Below are 23,404 nucleotides of genomic sequence, written 5' to 3'. Positions count from 1 at the left end.
AGTGAGAAGGCTCATTCTTGTGATACTGATAAGATAATCTTTGATCTCCTGCTTTTGTTTCCTTGCAGAGCTCCAACAGGACCATGACTGCAGAGAGGAGCAGCTCTTTAAACAGGAAACAAACTACTGTCTAGAACAGGACGACCCAGAACCTCCACAGATCAGAGAAGAAGAACCAGAACCTCCACACATCAAAGAAGAAGAGGATGAACCAGAACCTCCACAGATCAAAGAGGAAGAAGAACCAGAACCTCCACAGCTCAAAGAGGAAGAAGAACCAGAACCTCCACAGATCAAAGAGGAAGAAGAACCAGAACCTCCACAGATCAAAGAGGAAGAAGAACCAGAACCCCCACAGATCAAAGAGGAAGAAGAACCAGAACCTCCACAGATCAAAGAGGAAGAAGAAGAACCAGAACTTCCACAGATCAAAAAGGAAGAACCAGGACTTCATCATTTTAAGGAGGAGCAGGAGGAACCAAAATCCTCACAGATTGAGGAACATGAGGAACTCAGTACCAGCCAGAAGGGAGAACACTTTATTCTGAAGTTTAAAAGTGAAACCTTGAAGGTTCCTTCTGTTGAGGATCACAGTGACCTGAGTGAACCAGAAGTACCAGAGACTGAGTGGTTCCTCTCTCAGGACTCTGAAGTCCACCATGAGAAAAGACACATGGACTCAGAATCAACTCCAAACGCGAAGCTAAAAAAACTCAAGGTGTTTCAGAGAAACAGTGTGAACAACTTTGATGTTTCAGAGAAGCAGGCTGAATGTGGAAAGCTTCTTTGTGAAGAAACGTGTGAGAAAACTGACCATGAAAAACATCAGTTATGTCCGAAGGTCAGAGTGGTCACTGATGAGAAGATACTTTATGAAACATGTGGGAAAAGTTTCAGTCAACCGAGTCGTTTGTTGGTCCACAAGAGACGTCACACAGGTGAGAAGCCTCATTCTTGTGAAACATGTGGCAGAAATTTCAGGAAACTGTGTAATTTGTTGCGTCACATGAGAACTCACACAGGTGAGAAGCCTTATTCTTGTGAAACATGTGGCAAAAGGTTCAGTGAGCGGTGTAAATTGAAAATCCACATGAGAATTCACACAGGTGAGATGCCTCATTCTTGTGAAACATGTGGCAGACGTTTCAGGAAACAGGGTGATTTGAAGGTTCACATGAGAACTCACACAGGCGAGAAGCCTCATTCTTGTGAAACATGTGGCAAAAGGTTCAGTCAACGGTCTGATTTGAAGGTCCACATGAGAACTCACACAGGTGAGAAGCCATATTCTTGTGAAACATGTTTCAAAAGGTTCAGTGAACAGCGTAAATTAAAAATCCACATGAGAATTCACACAGGTGAGAAGCCTCATTCTTGTGAAACATGTGGCAAAAGGTTCAGTGAACGGTGTAAATTGAAAATCCACATGAGAACTCACACAGGTGAGAAACCTCATTCTTGTGAAACATGTTTCAAAAGGTTCAGTGAACAGCGTAAATTAAAAATCCACATGAGAATTCACACAGGTGAGAAGCCTCATTCTTGTGAAACATGTGGCAAAAGGTTCAGTGAACGGTGTAAATTGAAAATCCACATGAGAATTCACACAGGTGAGAAGCCTCATTCTTGTGAAACATGTGGCAAAAGGTTCAATGAACGGTCTGATTTGAAGGTCCACATGAGAACTCACACAGGTGAGAAGCCATATTCCTGTGAAACATGTGGCAAAAGTTTCAGGCAACGGATGAATTTGTTGAACCACAAGATAATTCACACAGGTGAGAAGCCTCATTCTTGTGAAACATGTGGCAAAAGGTTCACGTATCGCTTTAGTTTATTGCGCCACATGAGAATTCACACAGGTGAGAAGCCTTATTCTTGTGAAACATGTGGCAAAAGCTTTGGCCAACAGAGTAGTTTGTTGAACCACATGAGAATTCACACAGGTGAGAAGCCTTATTCTTGTGCAACATGTGGCAAGAGCTTTGGCCGACAGAGTAGTTTGTTGTGCCACATGAGAATTCACACAGGTGAGAAGCCTTATTCTTGTGAAAAATGTGGCCAAAGGTTCATGAATCGGTGTAGTTTGTTGTGGCACATGAGAATTCACACTGGTGAGAAGCCTCATTCTTGTGAAACGTTTTAAAAGGTTCTGTCAACAGAGTCATTTGTTTGTCCACATTGAAACTCACACAGGTGAGAAAACTCAATCTTGTGAAACATGGGAAAAGATTGATGTATTGTAATTCATTGCTGCACCACTGGTGTAACAATTCACCTATTATTTCCAAGGCGATCTTGCCACTACGCTTAAAGAGGTCACGGGCGGAAAACACCAACCAGCAGGGGTGATTAACAAGCAGAAGAGAAATTTAAGTTTGGTAACATAAAGCAGCATTTATTCTGGGAAACCCCTTCCAAACAGAAAACACGCAACTCGTTGCTCGAGCGCTCCTCGTTATATATCAAACACAAAACGCCGCACAACGCGGGATATCCACAACAAACTCAAAGTCTCCACAAAGTCCTGTCTTTTATAACCCAATGTTCCCCAAAGTCCGAGGCGCACGGCCCTGCGCGGGGACCGACTGATTGGCCGGCGGCCGTTAGTTACTCATGCCGGTACCATCCTCAGTCCGCTTGTCTCCAAAGCTCCTCCTCACCAGTCCGGTAGCTCCGTGGTGGAAAAACAGTTTGATCCAGTAGATCCCAAATAAACACCAAGTTATATTCCACTCTGGCGCTGATCCACCCTGTCAAACGCCCCACGGCCTCGCTCCTCCGGCAGGTGAGTTCCCTCCAGGACGGCGTGTGACGTCACTGTCCTCCCCCCGCAGGTGCGCTGTCTTCCTTAAGTAAACAACCCCGCCCAGATACCAATGTCCAGGTGACAGCGCCCATACGTTTTTTTCAACCCAAACCGTGCCCCAGATTAAACATCCCCAGTGAACCAAGATTTACATATTCAGATGTCAGCTCAGGGAAACATTACATCACCCCTGCTGGGTGAAACGGGCAGGACCTACCCGGTCCTTACACCGGAATACTCTCAAATGGATGAAATCATGAAAGACTGTGAGAGATGCCGTTCAGGAAGTCCAGCTTGAACCCAAAATTACAACAAATCATCCAGTTTGAAGGAAACACGACTGATTCAGACACTGTTCAGACTGTGCTTCAGGAACATTTCAGTTTGTGGTCTGTCACAATGAAAGTGAACTTTCAAGAAATGTAAATAAAATGTTGATGTGAATCCAGTGGGTTTTATTCTTTGCTGTTACTTTTCTCATTGACATGACTGAGTTGTAATTTAACTTTTCACTCCATAAAGCTTCATACTTCCATGCAACGCATGACTGCTGACATACAATGTTGTGAAGACATCCTCATATGTCAAATGTGATCTTTAGAAAAAACCCATCTCAACTCGATTTTTGATTTTCATGACTTACAAGCTAAAATTTCAACAGAATGCCGGAAAAGCAGTGCTGGGCAAGCTCCTTGGAAATTGCAGTGAGCTGAGCTACGAGTTACTGTGACACAAAATGAAGCTTAACTCCATCGAAGGTGTTCGCCCCAGAAGTGGAGCAAGCTGAGCAACAGCATCATGAAAGTCACTAGTGACACCACGTCCAAACTTTCAAAACTGAAGCATTTTTGTGCCAAGTCACAGTTACTTCACTGAACAATATAACTCCAACACATCCGCAGGCAGAAAAGTGAAAGAGATTTATTTCGACTGGAAAGGAGATATGACTTGGAACAAGACTGATAATGCCCAAAAAATCTGAATGAAACAAAACATTCATATTATTTTGACTTAATGCAGATCAATGCTATTGCTCTCATCTATTTTATGAACACAGTGAAATTAAACAGCATAGAACTTCTCTAATCTGTGGTCAGATACAAATCTGCATGTCTTGAGATGTATCCTGAATGTAATGTATCCTGCTTGCCAAGGCTAAGTAAAAATAAAGTACCGTCGGAATCTCTACTAAAAGATGCAAACACAGCACTGCAAACTATCCCCACCAGCATATATGCAAGAGCATCAGTTATCCTAAAGATGCTTGGCTACAAGATTAACGGATGAACAGCCGAAGCGACTCCAATCAAAGACTCACAGCCCTAGCTACCCACCTCAAGAGATACACAAGAGAAGTAGAGACCAGGAGAATAAACGGGGTGTTCTCCAACAATCCAGCTAAGGTCTACTCTCAGTGGCAGGGTAGTAAGACCACAGCAGACCCACCCAGGGCTGAGATTGAGGAATACTGGAAGAGTATCTGGGAGAAAGAGGTGTCACACAACACCAATGCCCAATGGCTGGCAGGCTTGCAGGCAGAGCACAGCAACCTCCCAGAACAAGACCCAGGAGTAACCACAGCAGCAGATTTACAGGCAAGAGTGTCCAAAATGAAGACCTGGACAGTTCCAGGGCCCAACAAGATTCACAACTACTGGCTTAAGAAGCTAACTGCACTCCATGAATGCCTTGCAGCAAAAATGAAGCAGCTGGTAATATCAGGGACCCACCCAGATTGGCTAGCCCAAGGTCGCACAGTCCTCATCATGAAGGACACCCACAAGGGAACCATACCATCAAACTACCAGCCTATAACCTGCCTCAGCACCACATGGAAACTCCTATCAGGCATCATAGCGGCCAAGATAAGTAGGCACATTGATCAATACATGAGTAAAGCACAGATAGGGATTGGCAATAACACCAGGGGTGCCAAACACCAGCTACTGGTTGACAGGGCAGTCGCCAGAGACTGCAAGGCCTGCAGCACCAACCTGTGCACTGCCTGGATTGATTACAAGAAAGCCCATGACTGAATGCCACACACGTGGCTACTGGAGTGCTTGAAACTGTATAACATCAACATCACACTAAGGATTTTCATTTAGAACTCAATGGGGCTGTGGAAGACAAGTCTAGAGGCCAAGAGTGAGCAAGACATCAACTCCCTGATTCACCTCACAGGGATATACAGCAATGACATTGGGATGTCATTCAGACTGGGTAAGTGTGGACGAATGGTATCTAGAAGAGGGAAGGTGATCACAACTGAAGGAGTTGAATTACCTGAAGGGAACATAACAGATGTGCAGGACAGCTACAAGTACCTGGGGATCCCACAGGCAAATGGTAACCATGAGGAGGCAGATCGAAAGTCGGCCACAACCAAATACCTACAAAGAGTAATGCCGGGCGGACACTGCGATTTCGAGGGGATTTCACCACGATTTTGCCGTCGCAGACCACGCTGCGTCATCGTGGAAACATCGTAGCATCTGGACGTCCGGTCGGGAGGTCGTGAGCCGTACAGTGTGAGAACACTCACGAGGAAGGATTAATTGCTGCTACGTTCCAACGATAATGCTGTGACCTCCCAATCAAACTTCTGGCATGTCAGAAATTCTCACCGTAGCCCGTACAGTGTGAGTGGTGTTACGTCACGATTCTACGTTCGCACCTGCGCAGAATACACCGGTGGAGCTAACTATATTCATCATAACGTTATCGGCTACAGATGAGGAATTCGCCGGGGCAGTATAGTGTTTAAAACAACATTGGCTGGCTCAGTGTGGCTCCATGTTAATGCTAATTCCTAATGCTAACGTGAAACTATCATAGCTACAGTAAAACAATATATAGTTTACACACATTTAAACACAAGCGCAACACCATATTGTAGCGGCCGCTGGGGGGTCGCTTTCCCAACTGTGCCGGGCCGCTAAGGATTATGGGTAGTGGGACTGTTTGGGCCAAGTTCGGGGCCATTCTGTGGGTTGTGTGGCATTTATTAGCATTTCATTTCATTATGGGTGTGTTCTGCTTATTGTTGTTGCGCTGTTGCCATGTTTTCTTTTGCTTCTATGTTCATGTTTTGTTGCACCGTGTCTCAGGGGGGTTGCTTTTGGGGTGACCTGGCCTGCGCACCGACTGGGGGGGTGCTAGTGTACACGAGTTAGTTATTGTAACAATAAACTCCAGTCTGTTTGTGAAATTAAAGAGCAGAAAATCCTTCCTCGCTGCCTCCACCGCACCGTGAACGCTACATTGGTGTCAGAAGTGGGGTGGAGCCATGGCAAACTCCAGAGGAGAGGCGACGATCAGAGAGAGCAGCGTGGATCGCCGCGCAGTGGAAGACTCCGAGCCGACTCGACAGATCCAGTGATCGCTGACAGCACTGTCTAGAAGCGGCGAGGATGGCCGAAGACATTGACGATCACGTGGACGTGGGGGCTCACCCACCCACTGCCGCAGCGAGAGCCGCCGTCAAGCTGCCCAAGTATGACGGCACCAGCTCACTGGAGCTCTACATAAAGCAGACACGTGTTGCCACAACACACAATGGCTGGAGTGACCAAGACACTGCCGCACACCTAACCCTGGCCTTGGAGGGCAAGGCACAGCAAGTTCTCCTCGACTTGGCGCCCGGAGAAGAGCGGGTCCTGACCGCGTTAATCACCGCACTCGAGTGGCACTTCAGACGGCGCATAGCAGAGGCCACCGTGAGGGAGAAGCTGAATAACTGCAGTCGCCGCAAGGGAGAAAACCTGGGCTTCTCCACCTTCCCCGTGTGTGTGCTGGAGGAACTGGCCCTCCATGCGTTCCTACAAGGACTCACCCCCGAGCGGCTGCGCCAACACGTAAGGCTCGCCACCCCGCAGACCCTGGAAGAAGCCCTCCGGGAAGCAGAGCCAGCTGAGACGACGCGGGTCGGCGCCAAATCACCGCCCCGTGTTCGACTGGCTGACACCGGCGAAGAAGACACCGAAACAGTCCTCCAAACATTCGACATCACCCCAAACAACTCGCCAGGGGCTGAAAGAGCTCCTGGAGCAGCATCGAGACATCTTCGCGGCTAACACCAAAGACTGACGGGGGGCGGGGGGGGGGTTAACTTTGCATTCGTCTTCTGTTTCAAACTCTGTAATCAAGTGGTGATGATTGCCAAAATTATTTACATCTGATGAGAAATTCCAGGATTTCTCTATCATTTAAATTACTTGATATTGTCTGACAGATTATGATCATAACATTGACAGGTGTTAAAAAACTCAAAAAGAGAAAAAAAATGACTTGTTCCATTCACATTCATAAAGAGCCCAAATGACTGGAGGAACAGCCGATAACCTGCAGTTCCCCCTGTGTCCAGCAGGAGTCAGTATGAAGCTGAACGTTGTTTGTGATCCTCCAGATTAGGGAGAGAAGAAGAAGTCATGGCGGATGTGCTGCTGTGTCTCTCAGAGGAAAGATTTCACCTCCTGCAGCAACAATGAGTCCAGTTCAGGCTTTGAGAGAGTTTATCAAGCAGCGACTAACTGCTGCTGCTGGAGAAATATTCACCGCGTTTCAACAAACTGTCGTCCAGTTCGAGGAGGAGATTGATCGACAGGGGAAACTTCTGGAAATCAACTGGAAACATCAAGTCAGGTTCCACAGAACAGGTACTGAAACGTGAGAATGAACTCATGAATGTGACTCCTGGAGGATCGTTACATTTATTTTACAGCTTGCAGTCAGAAACGAGGCTGCAGCTGCAGTTCTTGTTCACAGTGAAATAACAGAAAGCTTCAGTATTAAACAGCTTCTGTATCAGAAACGGAGGAAACGGAGTTTGAGCTGTTTGCAAACTGAGGAAATGATTTATTTACACCCAGTCTGAGCTAACACGCGTTTGTGCAGATTTTACGGTTGACGTTTATAATCCAGACATTTCAGTAAGTAGTTTAGAGTAATGATGCGTTCTAGGGATGTCCCGATCAGGTTTTTTTGCCACCGAGTCCGAGTTCTGTCATTTTGAGTATCTGCCGATTCCGAGTCCTGATCCAATTCTTTTCTAATATAGTAAAATATGTACATTATCTATAAAATAACAGTGCCCCTTAGCACTCCGTTTCAAAGGGGAAGGGATAGAAAGAGAAATGAGATTTGGCCTTAGTGTTTCTATTTTCAGTGTATCCTGCTCTGTTTCATCCACCCATCCTGTCAAACCTTCACATCCATCACATCAGTGACTTCAGTCTTGTTTCCCTCCAGAGAGTCCACAGCAACACATGGGTAACCAGAAGACGAGCTCCAGTCTGGAGCAGGAGGAACATGAAGCTCCACACATTAAAGAGGAGGAGGATGTTATTGAGGCGACTGTTACTGATGGTGAAGGAGACGATTCCCACCACTCTGTGAGAGACCTGACCATCCAGAGACTAACTGCTGCTGCTGAGGAAATATTCACCCTGTTTCAACAAACTGTGGTTCAGTACGAGGAGGAGATCGGTCGCCAACGCAGAATGCTGGAAAGCAACTGGAATCCTCAGATCAGGTTACACAGAACAGGTATGGAAACGCTGTGAGCAGACGTGCTTGATGGAACTAGGACTACTTTTCCCCTCACTGGTCTGAACAGTAAAGTTGTGGAGGTTGGTGTTGTTTGAAGAGGCTTTTCCTGACAACATTTCAAAGCAGGATGTCTCATTATCCCTCCACCTCAGGTAGTGGAGTAAACACTTAAGGCCAGTACACTACAGGATTTTTTCAATCCTTCCCGATTCAGAGACCACACACTAGCAGACAACAGAGGACAGATCGCACCAGATCTTCCTCTCCTGACCTTCTAGTGTGTGTTGTCGCTCTGAAGCAGACCACACACTGGCAGATTCTTCAGCCGAGGATCGGCTCCTCACTCTTCCAAATCTCGCGTAGTCCAGCGTGACTTTGCACGGTTTCCCTTCATTTCTGTGTTTATATTCATCTCCACTTTAAATAATAAGTGGAGAACTCATTCATTCCCTCAGTTCATTCATTCACATCGGTATCGCTCTGTCAGTGCACACCCCTCCCCCCCACCCCACCCCCGTGCTCACGGAGCACTGTCAGCACCTTGTATAAATATAATCAGGGGTGCACATAAGCAGTGCGCATGCGCTACCAAATTAAAAAATGCGTACCTGATGAAACTTTGTAACGCTCATTTGCGTACCAAGATTTTTGGTTAGCAAGGTGCGCAAATTAGTGCTGTGACGTTCAATAAACGAGTCGTTCGTTTGAACGGCTCTTTTAAGTGAACGACGAGAGCCGTTCTTTTGTGCAAATTGTCCACGTTTCCTTCACGTGTCTCATGAGTCCAGCTGTCACCGCTGCTTTCATGTGAACTATCGAGTTTCAGTTTTCCTCAGTGCTCACTCAGAGCTTTCTTTTCAGGTGTAATGTTCTGCTGTTGTGAGTAAAATGGCGTGCATAATACTTCAGACTGCCCTGTTTAGTCCCTGCATGCAGTACGGCAGCTGCACAGGGACAAAAAGCTCGCTGCGCCTCCCCTGAAGCCCTCTGGCGCCCCCCTCACACTTGGAAAACCGCTGGTTTAAGTGATAAAAATATATTTTGTGAAAGTTACAAGGTTGAAGACATTATGGTGCACTGCTTCTCTTCATTTTCAGTTGAAATTAAAGCAGGCTATGTGTAAAATTGTCCACGCATCCTTCTATTTTGTTCTTCCTGTAGGTACGCATGGGAAAAAAATGTATTTAAAAATGTGAGGACCAAGCAACAACCCAAGCTTCTTCCCTGAGAACCAGACAAAAAATATTACCGTATTGGCCCGAATATAAGACGACTCCGATTATAACACGACCCCTATTTTTTCAAGGATCATTTTGTGAAAAAAAAAAATGCTGAAGGTAATAAGGTCACTCATAAGACAACTTTTTATTGTACAATTATTATAAACTCAAAAACTCACAACTGAGATAACATTTCACGAGATATAAAATCAAAAAATATTACTACAGTATTGAATAAAAAATATATTCTCTTTCTCAAAATAAGAAACAAATAAGCAACAAATAAGAACCTCAAGGGGCCAAAACTGTATAAATGATGTAAATAACTTTCCAGTGCCTTCAGCTGAATCAGGCTCTGGTGGTGGACATTCCGTCTGTCCGTCTTTCAGTGACGTCTCCACTCACCCTTCTATCAGTCTCTCTGAAGCGTCGCTCTTGGGACCACGGAAAGCTTTTCTCATAGTGTTAGCATCTGTTGGTGTTTTTTTTTCTGTGCTCTCCAATAAGAACGAGGCTCTGCTCCACCAGATCTCCTGGCGGCTTGGCAGTAGTTTGATGACTCTGCTGCGTTGATCACCATCAGTTTAAAGTTGGTATCATAACTTCTCCTCTGTTGTTTGCTCAGTTGTCCAGCGTTCGAACCCCTTTGTCCCAGATGATCCGCCATTTTTCATCAGACCATTTGATCTCATTTCATCGCTCCACTCGCTCTCTGGTCAGTGATACTTTGGCTCCATCTAGCGGCGCGGATGCGTATTGACCATCTACCGTAAGTCCGCGATTATAACATGACCCCACTTTTGAGGATGCAATTTCTGGAAAAAAACATCGTCTTGTATTCGGGCCAATATGGTATGTGCACCGCTGTATATAATATATATTATATTGTATGTATATAATATACGAGGGGGGACCCAAAAGTTCCCAGACTGTGGTTATAAAAAAAAAAAAAGAAAGATTTCAGACTTTTGCCCATTATATGTCGCTACAGCATAGCCTTAAACATAACTGAAAATTTTCACCTCCCAAAAGACACACAGGCAGCTCACAGGCAGTGTTTATGTTATTACAGTCCCGCTCCCTTCTTCGAAAATGGCGGAACGCGATTTTGTTTTCTACTGAGAAAAACGGCAACAGAAACACTCACCATGATCCACACCTAGGGCTGGGCGATATGGGACAAAGTTTATCAGGATAATTTTTTTTCATATCAGCCGATATCGATATATATCACGATATAAAGCAAATAACTTTTTGTCAATCTTAAATGTTCCCCATAACTCTTGAATGAGATTTAAAGATATCAGAAGGTTAACTTTTTTTTTAATATTTATTTTCCGTCAAAGTTGAACATGACATGTAACATAAAACAGTTTCAAAAGGCACACAAATAACTCCAAATAAATTATAAAAATCTTAATTTGAAAAATAAAATCTTAAAGCTTTCAAGTTTCACAGGAGAACAGAAACAAAATTTACATTCTTTTGTCAATGTCAAATAACAGTAAATAAAATGGGTATTAAAATATAAATAAATTCTCAAGAAATCACCTTCCTATACTGTTTTCAATGTTTAGAACAAAAAAAAATCAACAATAAAAAAAACAATTGTTTACATGCTCAGTGCAATTTCAAGCAGCTTTCAAGGAGAATATAAATAAAATAGACATTAACTCAATTGTCACAAGCCTGTGCTCAGAAAAAAAAAGGCACAAGAAACCCTAATTAGTGCAGTACTGTCACTCAGTGCTGTTAATCCTTTCAGTCACTCTACAGGTTGCGGGCAAGGAAGACAAGCCTGTCTACCGTTTCTGGTTTTAAAGCTGCCCTGTGACAGGTCACAATATTGCCCCCTGTGCTAAATACCCTCTGGGGTGCTGGTCGCCGGGATGCACAGGTAGCGCTTTGCCAGGAGGCTCACTCTTGTGAAGTTTTTTTCATGGATTTTCCACCATTGCAGTGGGTCCATTTCACTGTCTGATTCTGGTACCAGCAAGTAGTTTTCAAGTTCCCTTTCCACTGCCTCTCTGTCAGTAAGTCCTGTGCTGGTGGGACATGATTTTTTAAAGAAACTGCCCAATGATTTTCTCTGTTTCTTCTGGGTGGGTAGCAAGGCAGCAGCAGCTCCTCCCTCTTCTTCTCCTGGCCCCTCTGTTCTGGCTGAAGAAGACGGGTCCTGGATTCCCTCCAACATCTCAGACACTGCCCTCGTTTTGATGGCATCAACCTTTTCTGGCTTGATGTATTGTACCTTGAAACGGGGATCCACCAAGGTTGCCATATCAAGCAGGTCATCTGTTTTCTGGTCAGCATACTTTTCATCCAGGTATGCCATGACTGCCATCTTCATCTCCTTTGTGAGCTGTGACTCATCATCAGACGTTTTCAGAATCTGTGTTTTGAAGAGGTGCAGCATCGGCTTGAGGTATGACACGCTCACGTAATGTTCACCAGACAGTGAATCGGTGAAATCCAGTAGTGGATTAAGGGCCACATGCATACTCTCCAGCACTTCTAGGTCTTGCCAGGAGGGAACCAAGTGCCTGGTCTTCTTATCTGCACCCAGTACTTGAGAGATGGCTTTGTGTTGCTCCAACACCCTCTCAACCATTTTCATTCGTGAACCCCACCTGGTGGGTGACTCTGTCACCAGCTTGTGTTGGGGTAGGTGAAACTCTTCCTGAGCAGCAGCCAAGGCTCTCTTCTTCTTCCAAGAGAAAGTGAAGGAAGCCACCACTTTTTTGCACACACCCACAGCTCGCTCCACCCTCACGTCTTTTCCTGCTTTCTCTGTGGAAATAGGATAAAGAGCATCAGCATAAATTAAAATGATGTTACAAGGTTATTTTACAGCATGTATTGTTGCTGTGTGTCTTCTTCCCAATTGATATTTTATTTATCTTTTTTTTCAGTTCTTGTTTACTGAATTGAAATTTCCAGAAAAATTTCAATTTCCAGATAAATTTCAAATACGACAAAAATATTACTTCAAGAAGCAGGGAAATATTTTTCCCTCTTGGCAGACACATAAGTAATGTGAAAATATGCAACAGTACAATAAGGGCCAATCCCAATTCTACCCCTTACCCCTACCCCTTACCCCTACCCCTTTGATATGCGCGTTCACGAGGCTTAAGGGCTATCCCAATTCTCCTTTTTGAATAGGGGTAGGGGTAAGGGGAAGGGCTATTTCACCCCTTTCAGCGAAGTCTGCATCGATGCTCCCTATTCTCTATAGGGGTAGGCGGAGTTTCACATTGGCCAGAAAAAAAACAACATGGCGCCCACCAAGGAGTCGCACAAATGTAAGCTTGCTTTCCGTGTACTATTTAAAAAGCTATAAAAAGTGTATTTTCTTTACTGAAATGTGTAGATATACTAGCGTGACAGTGTCCCAGTCATGGACTAACGTTTTAGCGCTGCGTAGCACCGTTTCCGATCGTAAATTTGTAACTTCTGAAGAGCACTAATCACTGTATTAAAGTCATATTTTATCATGGTTTTAACGTCATATGTTTGACACAGGGACCCCCGATGAAACCCGACTTCTAATTCAATTCAGAGGTGAAAATGAAGAGAAGTTCTTAAAATCCAAATACAGCGCCAAAACACAGTGGGAGTAAGTTATATTATTCGTCTAAGCTATAATATGTTAGCAATAAAACCTGTTTATATAAACATATATGTATTACTTTAGGACATTCTTGAAAGACAATGGCTTGGAAGGGGAAGTTACAGCCCAGCAAGCTTCCAAAAAGTGGGAGAACCTGAAAAAGAAATACAAGGTAAATAATAATACCATTATAAAAAAAAATAGTAATTTCTAAGGTAATTTCGATCATTTCTAATATCCATAATTTCTTGTTGCAGGACCTGAAACTTGTAAAGTCTGGCTCCGGCACAGAGGAGGGGGAAACCACTGCTGCCAATTGGCCCTATTTTGAAGAGATGCACAGGGTGCTGGGATCCAGACCTTCGGTGGACCCCCCTGTAGTTGTTGCATCTTATTCACAGGATCCAACAGCCTTATTGATGGTAAGTTATTACTTTTTAAAATTATGTATTTTTAAGAATGTCACAAGTTACAATTTTCTTTATTTTAAAATACTAGGAAATGGTGGAGCCTAGCACATCTGGGGCATCCTCTTCAGCTTCACTTGTATCTTCCACTCCTGCCAGTGCTGCCACTCCATCCTCCACCATCACACAGCCGACGCCTCCCCCAGAATCACCCTCCCCACGAATAAAGAAAAGGAAGTCTCACCATCTGCTGGAATTTCTGAAAGGGGAATCAGCCAAGGAGCAGAGAAGACATGAGGAGAGTGAGAGGAAGACAGACAGGCTCCTTGAACTTTTTGAAAAAATGGTGGACAAAATTTAGCCAAGTTGGATGTTAATTTTTAGGCCTTATCTTTTTTTTTTTTTGTAAGTTTCTATAAGTTCAGGGTAATTGTGTTCATGTTTACAATTGTATGGTAATTTGCACTGTTCAAATTTGCACATTTTTTTGTTTTTGTATAAGCCAAAGTGTGTTTTGTGAGAAATGTTTTTGAGTGTGGAAAAAATAAACAATTAAACTTTGCTTTTTTATTTCTCTTCAAATGAGCACACAATGAAAAAAGTCAAAAGTTGGAGAAAACTAATGCAAATCAACTATATACACAAATCACTGTTAAAACAAAATGCAAATCAAGAATATATACACAAATCGTTAAAACAAAATGCAAATCAAGTATATACACAAATCACTGTTAAAACAAAAATCAATTGTTCATCATAGCTGCCATTCCATCTCTTCTCGCATTGGCAGGTGCCTCGTTGTGTAAGAACGGCTCTCGTGGAGGACGAGGTTCGAACACATCTTCTAAAATGTCATTGTCTGGTTCAAGCTGGTCTCCATCATCCAGACAAATGTTGTGCAGAAAAGCACAAGTGGCAACGACAAGTGGGGCGAATGTGTGTTTTACTTCTAGAGCTTTGAAAAGTGTCGATCTCCACCTTGTCTTCATCATTCCGAAAGCTCTTTCGATGATGCTCCTTGCTTTTGAATGATGGAAGTTGAATCTTCTTTCGGTGCGCTCATGTACGGGCTCTTTGTAGGGAGTAATCAGTGTGATTGGGGTTTCTGAGCAGGGATAGCCACCATCACCTACTAAAATGAATCCAGGAGGGGGGTAGGCTTGAGCCCTGTAGAATGTGCTGTTTTTCATCACTCTTGTGTCATGTACAGATCCTGGATAAGCCACAAATATATCCAAAAAACGTCCGTCTGAATCACATATTGCCATCATGTTTATAGAATAGAAGCCTTTATAATTTAAATAGTCCATGTGACACTGATGTGGGGGTTTGATTCGAATATGCGACCCATCTATGGCACCAGCCACACAACTAAACACAGGACTTCCAGAGAGGCGAGCAAAACCCTGGCCTATTTCATCCATTGCATCGGCCTTAGGGAAGCTTATAGCCCGCCCCAGATTTCGGCAAATGTAATTTGCTACCCTGTGTACAACACGATGAACAGTAGCTTTGGGGATATGGAAAACGCTGGCCACAACACGATAGGACAGTCCATGAGCAAGCCAGTAGGTGTACATCAGGATCTCCAATTGATACCCCCAGCCATGGTCCTGGTCTCTCTTCAGAAGTCTCTGCAGATTGGTCATGGCTCTTCTGGAAAGATGAAACTCTTCCTTCAGTTCCATCTCGACGTTAAACCAAAGTCTCAAGATGGGGACATTGATGTTCAGCTGACAATAGCGTGGTCCATATCCTCTCTGTAAATAGAAAAATAAGAATATTAGATTGTTATTAATATCATAACAAGTATATGTGTGTGTATATATATATATATATATATATATATATATATATGTATATATATATATATATATATATATATATATATATATATATGTATATATATATGTATGTGTGTGTGTGTGTTGTAATAAGTTACATGCAAACAACATTGAGCGAAACTCGTGTATTATAATTTTTATAATTATGTGTAAAGGTAAAGGCTGTAATTATTTTTAAAAACGTTTTTGTTAAAGATCACAATACAATGAAAAGCTGGGAGGAGACCCAGGGGACGACCCAGGCTTTGTGGGAGCGACTGTTGCTCAGAAAGCCCCGTATCGTCGCTGGGCTTCTCTTCTCCAGCTGCTTGCCCCGCAACATGACTTCGGATGAGCGGAGGAAAATGAATTTCAAGCACTGTGGGCTACACAACACCCACCACACATCGGCTAAACTACATATAATTAATTAATACCTGTATCTGCTTTATGTAAAGTACGATGGTTGTTGCGTTGCGTATGCTTGTAATAACCTAGATTTTCGCTGATTGTAGTTATAGCCAGGCTCTATTTCAGATAAAAGTGCACTGCTACATACCAGAAAAGTTTCAGACAGAGCAGCCAGTTGTCGAGAAAACGCACGCCTTCGTAGTCTTCTTCGCCTTGACGTGGAAAGACGAAAAAATAAAGCAAGAAAAAAAGATACAGCTACGAGTTGCACATTCGGCGCCATGACCATTTCTTGCCAGAAAAGAACAGAACAAAGCTGGGTTTACGGTCTTTCTGGCGGCGCATGTTATGACGTCATATCAGCGCGGCGGGGCTTAAAGGGCCAAGGGGTGTCCCAATTCATAGTGCTGCAAAGATAGCCCTAGCCCTCAGCCCTATTCTAAAAGGGGTAGGAGAGTGATAGGGGTAGGGGTAAGGGGTAGAATTGGGATTGGCCCTTAGTAAAATGCTAATTTAACATGCCAGAATTGAACCCCCCTAGCCCAGATTTAGTTTGCATAATGCAATATTGTACTTAAACTTTAAAATCCCTTTTTTCTTCTTTTTTTTTTTAAATATGCAGCAAACCTGCATAGCTGCACTTCCAACTTCATTAAGGGGGGAAAATGGGTGGGGGTAAATTTTATCCCCACAAGAGATACATATTATTTCAGCAGAGTCAGGAATACAGCAGAGGGGGGCTTACCAACAGCTGAGTGAAGTCGATGTCCAAAGCATTGCAGTCGGGTCCAGTTGTTGAGGGATGTGGCCTTGACTATATTGGTCCCACTGTCTGTTGTGATGCAGACTTGTTTTTCTTCACTCAAGCCCCAGGATGCAAGTGCTTCTGACAGTCCTGCAGCAATGATTTCACCTGTATGATCTTCAGGGAAGTATGCAGTTTGAAGACATTTGCTTCTCAAAATCCAATCTTGGTCTATGAAGTGGGCAGTCAGGCTCAGGTACGGTTCTGATGTGCGACTTGACCACATATCCGACGTGGTAGCAAAGTATGAAACATTTTGCAGCTCCTTCTCAACTGCCTCTCTGCACGCCACATACAGCTGTGGAAGCGCAGTCTGGGAGAAATGTTTACGCCCAGGGAGTTGATAACAAGGGTCCATTACTTTAACCATCGGCTTGAATCCCTCATTTTCGACTGTGCTTATTGGTAGCATGTCTTTTGCCATACAATAAGCAACTGCGTTTGTGAGGTCTCTGTGTCTCTTCGATTTCTTATCGTAAGGCATTGCGCTGGAGAAAGCGGACTGGATGGTCTGTTGCTGCGGCTGCACAGGTGTTGTGGGCGGCATAGCACTTGCTCCGCTCGGGGCTTGTAAACTTTTGCATTTTGCATGCTCTGCTGCGTGGCACTGCTTCAGATGGTAAAAAAGATTTGTTGTATTCCCCGTCTTTGTGGGAACATGCACTCGACATAATTTGCAATGCACGCTACTCTGTTTTGTGTCCGTCCTCAAAAAACCAAAATACGTCCATACCACCGACGTTTTCTTGCCCTTCTTGTCCACAATATCGCAGTCATCTGTTAAGCCTTGGGCTGTTTCTTCCGTAGTTTTATCGGGGGGAACACTCATGTTCTTTTTTTCGCTGTTTTCTCACTGCCGGTTCTGTCGGCGGCATGTGTTGCGCTAGCTGCTAGCCTGCTAATCTGTGTTGTTTGCTACTTGGCTCTGTTCCAGCACCTGATTGGTTCAGCGACTCGCGGACTCGGAGTAACTCCCATTGTCATTGGCTGTTCGTATATTGTCTATAAAAACACTGAGAAATGCCGTCTATCGAAAAGTCTATCGACCATGTTTCATATCTATATCGAGGGAAAGTTTTTTTTGATATATATCGCTATCGTTTTATCGCCCAGCCCTATCCACACCGCGTACAAAGATGAAGCTCTGGGGAGAACACAGGTCTATGGGCACTTTAAGAGTGGTCAGATGTCCATCGAACACTCGCCTCGCTCCGGCCGACCCTCCACCTCCCGCACAGAGGAAAATGTCCGCAAAATCGAAGCTGATCTGCTTTTTTGATGTCAAAGGGATGGTCCACAGCGAGTTTGTGCTGCCGGGGCAAACCGTCAACCAGGACTTTTACCTGGAAGTGCTGCGGCGGCTCCGGGAGGCTGAAGCGGCGGCGCTGTGGGAGAGCGGGGACTGGTGGCTCCATCATGACAACGCGCCAGCGCACAGGGCTCTGTGCGTAAAACAGTTCCTGGTGAAAAACGGCATGGCCCTGCTGCCCCATCTGCCGTATTCCCTCGATTTAGCATCTTGCGACTTCTGTCTCTTCCCAAGAATGAAAAAGTCACTGAAGGGGCGGAGATTTGATGATGAGGAAGAGGTGCAGAAAAAAATCAAAGAACGCTCTTAAAGCGATCATTACGCACAAGTTTGCCGACTGCTTTGAGCAATGGAAATCCCAGCTGCAGCGCTGTATTCAAGCCGAAGGAGAGGACTTTGAAGGTGACAGTGTTGATTGAATGTGAAAATAAAAAAATAAAAAGTTATAACCACAGTCCGGGGACTTTTGGGTCCCCCCTCGTATGCCTCACAGACGCGATGTCTCCATGTCTCATGTCTCCAGCTCTGAGAGCTGAGACGGGATTTTTTTTGAGCAGCAGCACTTTGGTGAGACGGAGCTGTTCAGCCAATCAGGGAGCTCTATTTCGAGGGTGTAGACAGGTCGAATCGGAGCTGATCTGTGCCTCTCGGAGTGCACCACATACTACAGGATTTGCGATCGGAAATATTAAACATGTTCATTATCTAGGATCTGCCCTTCCGACGCCTCCCGAGAGGCTCCGACCGGAAAAAATCTCTCTGAACACACCGCACACTACAGGAAGATCGGACCCGAACTCATTTGCATACTCCCGACAATCAGACCTTGTCGGCTTCTGTCGGGAGGAGAAGATCGGGGCAGAATTCGGCCCGATCATCCTGTAGTGTGTGCTGGCCTTTACCAGAATGTTGCAGGTGAGTGAATACACTGCCTGAAAAAACCCTAATCCAATTAAGTAATCAATCAGCAGCTAAAGATGATCATTAGAATCAGAATCAGAATAGTCTTTATTGTCATCGCAGCAAGTTACCGAAGTTACAAGTTACAACGAAATTACTTGGGTTTTAAAGACGCCCAGGCAGCCAATTACAGCGGAGTTAAAGAAACTCAGACAGAAATTGGGGGAGGGGGGAGGGATGGTGACAAAAAAAAAACAACAAAAAAAAAAAACCGTCAATTCAGATCACGGTTCCAAAAGGGAGTCGTGATTAGTGAGAGACCAAAAAAAAGCCAACCTGTGCACATATACAGCAAGACACGTGAGACAAGTTGCTATCAGACTAACAGATCAGCGGTCGCAGCTATAACATCAGCGTAACGCGTCATCAGCAGAAAAGTGTGGTGGAGACGTTGAGAGTGGGGAGGGAGTGTGTGTGGCGTGTAAGTGGCATTTCAGTTCATCAGTCCATGTGCGTGTGTGTGTGTGTGTGGTTTGACCCACCTCCCCTTTGCGCTCCAGCTCGGCTGGTAGCTGCTGGGACGGCCTTGAACGCAGCAGTCCAAAAATAAACTTGGTTAGCAGTTGGGAGAGAGAGAGAGCAATCGATGTTGTCCTTGAATTTTCAGGGAGATTGTTTTGTCTTCCAGGGTCGCCAAACACAATCAGAAGAGTTCGCAATAACGGTCAGTCTCAGCTTTTGCCCGTTGATTTGAAAAGACCGTCATCCCTTGGACGTCTCTTGTGGTGGCGGTCTTCTTAATCCTCCAGAGGGTCAGGTCACAGCACAAGCCAATCAGCAGCAGGACGATCATCATAAATCCGAAAGTGTAATCATTCACAATGACCTTGACGGACGATCACATACCCAGCATGCCGAGTCCCGTCCGGACAGACAGGATCCCCCGCTCCTGTGCTCTTTGTTGAAAAACTCGTATCAATTGCGTAGAGAGACCAGCTGATCAATTCCATGGTTGATATTGTTTTTTTCGAAAAACCAAGTCAAGTGATTCCTCCTGTAAAACAGACGTGACAAGAGTGCAGCAAGCAGAGACAAGAGGGAGGGAGAAGTAAACAGGGAGCGATAGAAAAAGCCTCTGCCTCCTCCGAGAGCCAGGAGAAGAAGACATTAAGTGTCAGTAGAACTGGACTGTGTTTTTGAAAGGTTTCAGTTTGCCTGCTGGAGTAACAGATTTTTTAAGGTGGACTGTAGAGTTATTGTTGCTAATCACAAGAATGAGGCTTCTCATTTGTGTGAGAAGCCTCATTCTTGTGATTCTAATAAGATCATCTTTGATCTCCTGCTTTTGTTTCCTTGCAGAGCACCAACAGGACCATGACTGCAGAGAGGAGCAGCTCTTTAAACAGGAAACAAACTACTGTCTAGAACAGGACGACCCAGAACCTCCACAGATCAGAGAGGAAGAAGAACCAGACCCTCCACACATCAAAGAGGAAGAAGAAGAACCAGACCCTCCACACATCAAAGAAGAAGAGGATGAACCAGAACCTCCACAGATCAAAGAAGAAGAACCAGGACTTCATCAGTTTAAGGAGGAGCAGGAGGAACCAAAATACTCACAGATTGAGGAACATGAGGAACTCAGTACCAGCCAGAAGGGAGAACAGTTTATTCTGAAGTTTAAAAGTGAAACCTTGAAGCAGGCTGAATGTGAAAATCTTCTTTGTGAAGAAACGCGTGAGAAAACTGACCATGAAAAACATCAGTTATGTCCGAAGGTCAGAGTGGTCACTGATGAGAAGAAACTTTATGAAACATGTGGGAAAAGTTTCAGTCAACCGAGTCGTTTGTTGGTCCACAAGAGAACTCGCAGAGGTGAGAAGAGAGAGCCTCATTCTTGTGAAACATGTGGCAGAAATTTCAGGAAACTGTGTGAATTGTTGCGCCACATGAGAACTCACACAGGTGAGAAGCCTCATTCTTGTGAAACATGTGGCAAAAGGTTCAGTGAACGGTGCAAATTGAAAATCCACATGAGAATTCACACAGGTGAGATGCCATATTCTTGTGAAACATGTGGGAAAAGGTTCACGTATCAGTGTAGTTTGTTGCGCCACATATCATCAGCTCACACAGGTGAGAGGCCTCATTCTTGTGAAACATGTGGCAAAAGGTTCTTTGTACGGTGTGATTTGAAGATCCACATGACAATTCACACAGGTGAGAAGCCTTTTTCTTGTGAAATATGTGGCAGACGTTTCAGGAAACAGGGTGATTTGAAGGTTCACATGAGACGGCACACAGGCGAGAAGCCTCATTCTTGTGAAACATGTGGCAAAAGGTTCAGTGAACGGTATTATTTGAATTCCCACATGAGAACTCACACAGGTGAGAAGCCTCATTCTTGTGAAACATGTGGCAAAAGTTTTAGCCGACAGAGTAATTTGTTGATCCACAAGAGAATTCACACAGGTGAGAAGCCTTATTCTTGTGAAACATGTGGCAAATGTTTCAGTCAACGGATTAATTTGTTGAACCACAAGAGAACTCACACCGGTGAGAAGCCTCATTCTTGTGAAACGTGGCAAAAGGTTCAGTCAACAGAGTGATTTATGGTCCACATTTAAACTCACACAGGTGAGAAAACTCAATCTTGTGAAACGTGGGAAAAGATTGATTTATTGTAATTCATTGCTGCACCACAGGAATACTCTCAAATGGATGAAATCATGAAAGACTGTGAGAGATGTTCAGGAAATCCAACTTGAACCCAAAATTACAACAAATCATCCAGTTTGAAGGAAACGTTACTGATCACAGGGATCAATCCTCTGTCCCCTGCTTTTCTCTTTATATGTTAATGACTTACCAAACATATGTAAGAATGTGGATACAATTATGTATGCTGACGACACAGTAATCTTTACGTACAGCAATCGTCATATCGCACGTATAAGATCGTTAAGGATTATAACGTCTGGACGATTTCATAAATCAGAAAGATCGTTAAACCATCAATAGGGCAAGTTCTCCTCGTTCTTTTTTCACCTATATATTTTTTGGAGTGATGATGTTACCTGAAAGCTTCAGATAATATTAACTAAATATTCCCTCTAGTGCAGTTATCCACATACATAATAGATACATGCGGAGCAACATTAACGATGATTAAAAAAAAAAAAAAAAACACGCTGCCACAGCCGGCGCCGTGTTCGGAGACGCAAAGGCAGCTAACAACGAGCGGAGTGGTGTGGAGCTTTTCTGACTGGAGCTGCTGCTGGGTGGAGGCTGTGTCAGGCAAAGCTGGTTTACAGCAGCAGTACGGGATCTACAAGAGATCAGCTGCCATAGAAACACCCCGAAAAGCTGGAGAGAGAGACGCTGAAGCTATCACTGATGCTAATGCTAGCTAGCGAGCTACCGCTAGCAGTTCAGAAGCTAGCATGAGGGATTTTATATACAACAAATCTAAGAAATGTGAAAAAACACTTAGTGAACATACCGTCCAGTTAACAGCTGAAACGGCCCTTTAGTCTAATAACTAGTAGAACGTCTTTGATTTAATGGGATTATGAGAGGCTGTATTTCAATGGAGACAGAGCCCTCTAGTGGTCGTATAGCGCAACTATTAAAACTATATCCCATTAAAACTGCTAAAAAGCTATTTGACGTTTAGTTTTTTGTGTTACAAAAGTGTACTTTATTGTTCATTATCTTTTACCTCATTTTTAATAGGAGATAAAAGCTTAGATATCTGAACAAAAAATTGTCCTCAAGCAGCTGTATTATTCACTTAGGTTATAGATATTAAAGTTAAATTGTTTTTGTTCTAAATTGTTGCCCTTTAAGAGGTAACCAGCTAAGTTTGCATTTTTATTGACCTTTTTAATAATCTATTTGGTGTGTTTAGTTTTTGTGTTACAAAAGTGCACTCTATTGCTGTTCATTACTTTTTATGTTTGTGTTCATTGCACATTTTGATTAGAAAAAACCTGTACTATTTAAATTAAAGCCAGTTTCTTTAGCTTAAATTGTCTTTTTTTTTACATTTTATATGTTTAACATTGGTGAAAAAAATGGTCAAACTTGCAAATTAGTCTAGCAAAAAAATATAAAGAGAATCGTGATAAAATCGTGATATTAATTTTAAAAAATCGTGATATGACATTTTTGCCATATCGCCCACCCCTATCTTTACGCATGTAAAACGTGCCCAAGAAGCAGCTCTACAACTCTCGTCAGCTTTGGATGATTTACAGAAATGGTTCGTTGATTCCTGTCTCTGCCTAAATGCTAAAAAAACGGTATCAATGTTTTGTTTTTGTTTTGTTTGTTTTTTTTTTTTGAAACCTAAAACGACTTTGGTACCAGCAAAAGTTTACCTGGGAGGAGAAGCGCTACAAACTGTAGAACACTTTAAGTACCTTGGAGTTGTATTAGATTCAAAAATGACTTTCCAAAAACATGCTCACAAAGTAGTAAAGATTTTAAATTCTAATATTCGCAATTTTAAACATATTGTTTTTAAACATAAGCATTGTTGTCTGATAAGGCAGT

The 23,404-nt window shown here is 43.7% G+C and overlaps 1 protein-coding gene and 2 long non-coding RNA genes across 3 annotated transcripts; all 3 read left to right on the top strand.

Annotated features, from left to right (window-relative positions):
• Positions 1–378: 378 nt before the first annotated feature.
• LOC115383202 (gastrula zinc finger protein XlCGF57.1-like) lies at positions 379–21,986 on the top strand. Its single transcript, XM_030085309.1, has 2 exons — positions 379–2,030; positions 21,236–21,986. The coding sequence occupies exons 1-2, from the start codon at positions 674–676 to the stop codon at positions 21,454–21,456; spliced, it is 1,578 nt and encodes a 525-aa protein (XP_029941169.1). The 5' UTR covers positions 379–673; the 3' UTR covers positions 21,457–21,986.
• Positions 7,318–20,262, top strand: LOC115383227 (uncharacterized). The gene is made up of 3 exons (XR_003930655.1): positions 7,318–7,467; positions 8,060–8,356; positions 20,207–20,262. It is a non-coding gene; the product is annotated as an uncharacterized LOC115383227 (long non-coding RNA).
• Positions 13,305–14,018, top strand: LOC115383225 (uncharacterized). The gene is made up of 3 exons (XR_003930653.1): positions 13,305–13,364; positions 13,450–13,614; positions 13,691–14,018. It is a non-coding gene; the product is annotated as an uncharacterized LOC115383225 (long non-coding RNA).
• Positions 21,987–23,404: the final 1,418 nt, after the last annotated feature.

This window comes from Salarias fasciatus, assembly GCF_902148845.1.
Source record: "Salarias fasciatus chromosome 7 unlocalized genomic scaffold, fSalaFa1.1 super_scaffold_4, whole genome shotgun sequence".
Classification (NCBI taxonomy): Eukaryota; Metazoa; Chordata; class Actinopteri; order Blenniiformes; family Blenniidae; genus Salarias; species Salarias fasciatus.
Note: the sequence above shows the minus strand (reverse complement) of the source record. Positions and strands in the feature narration are given on the sequence as shown.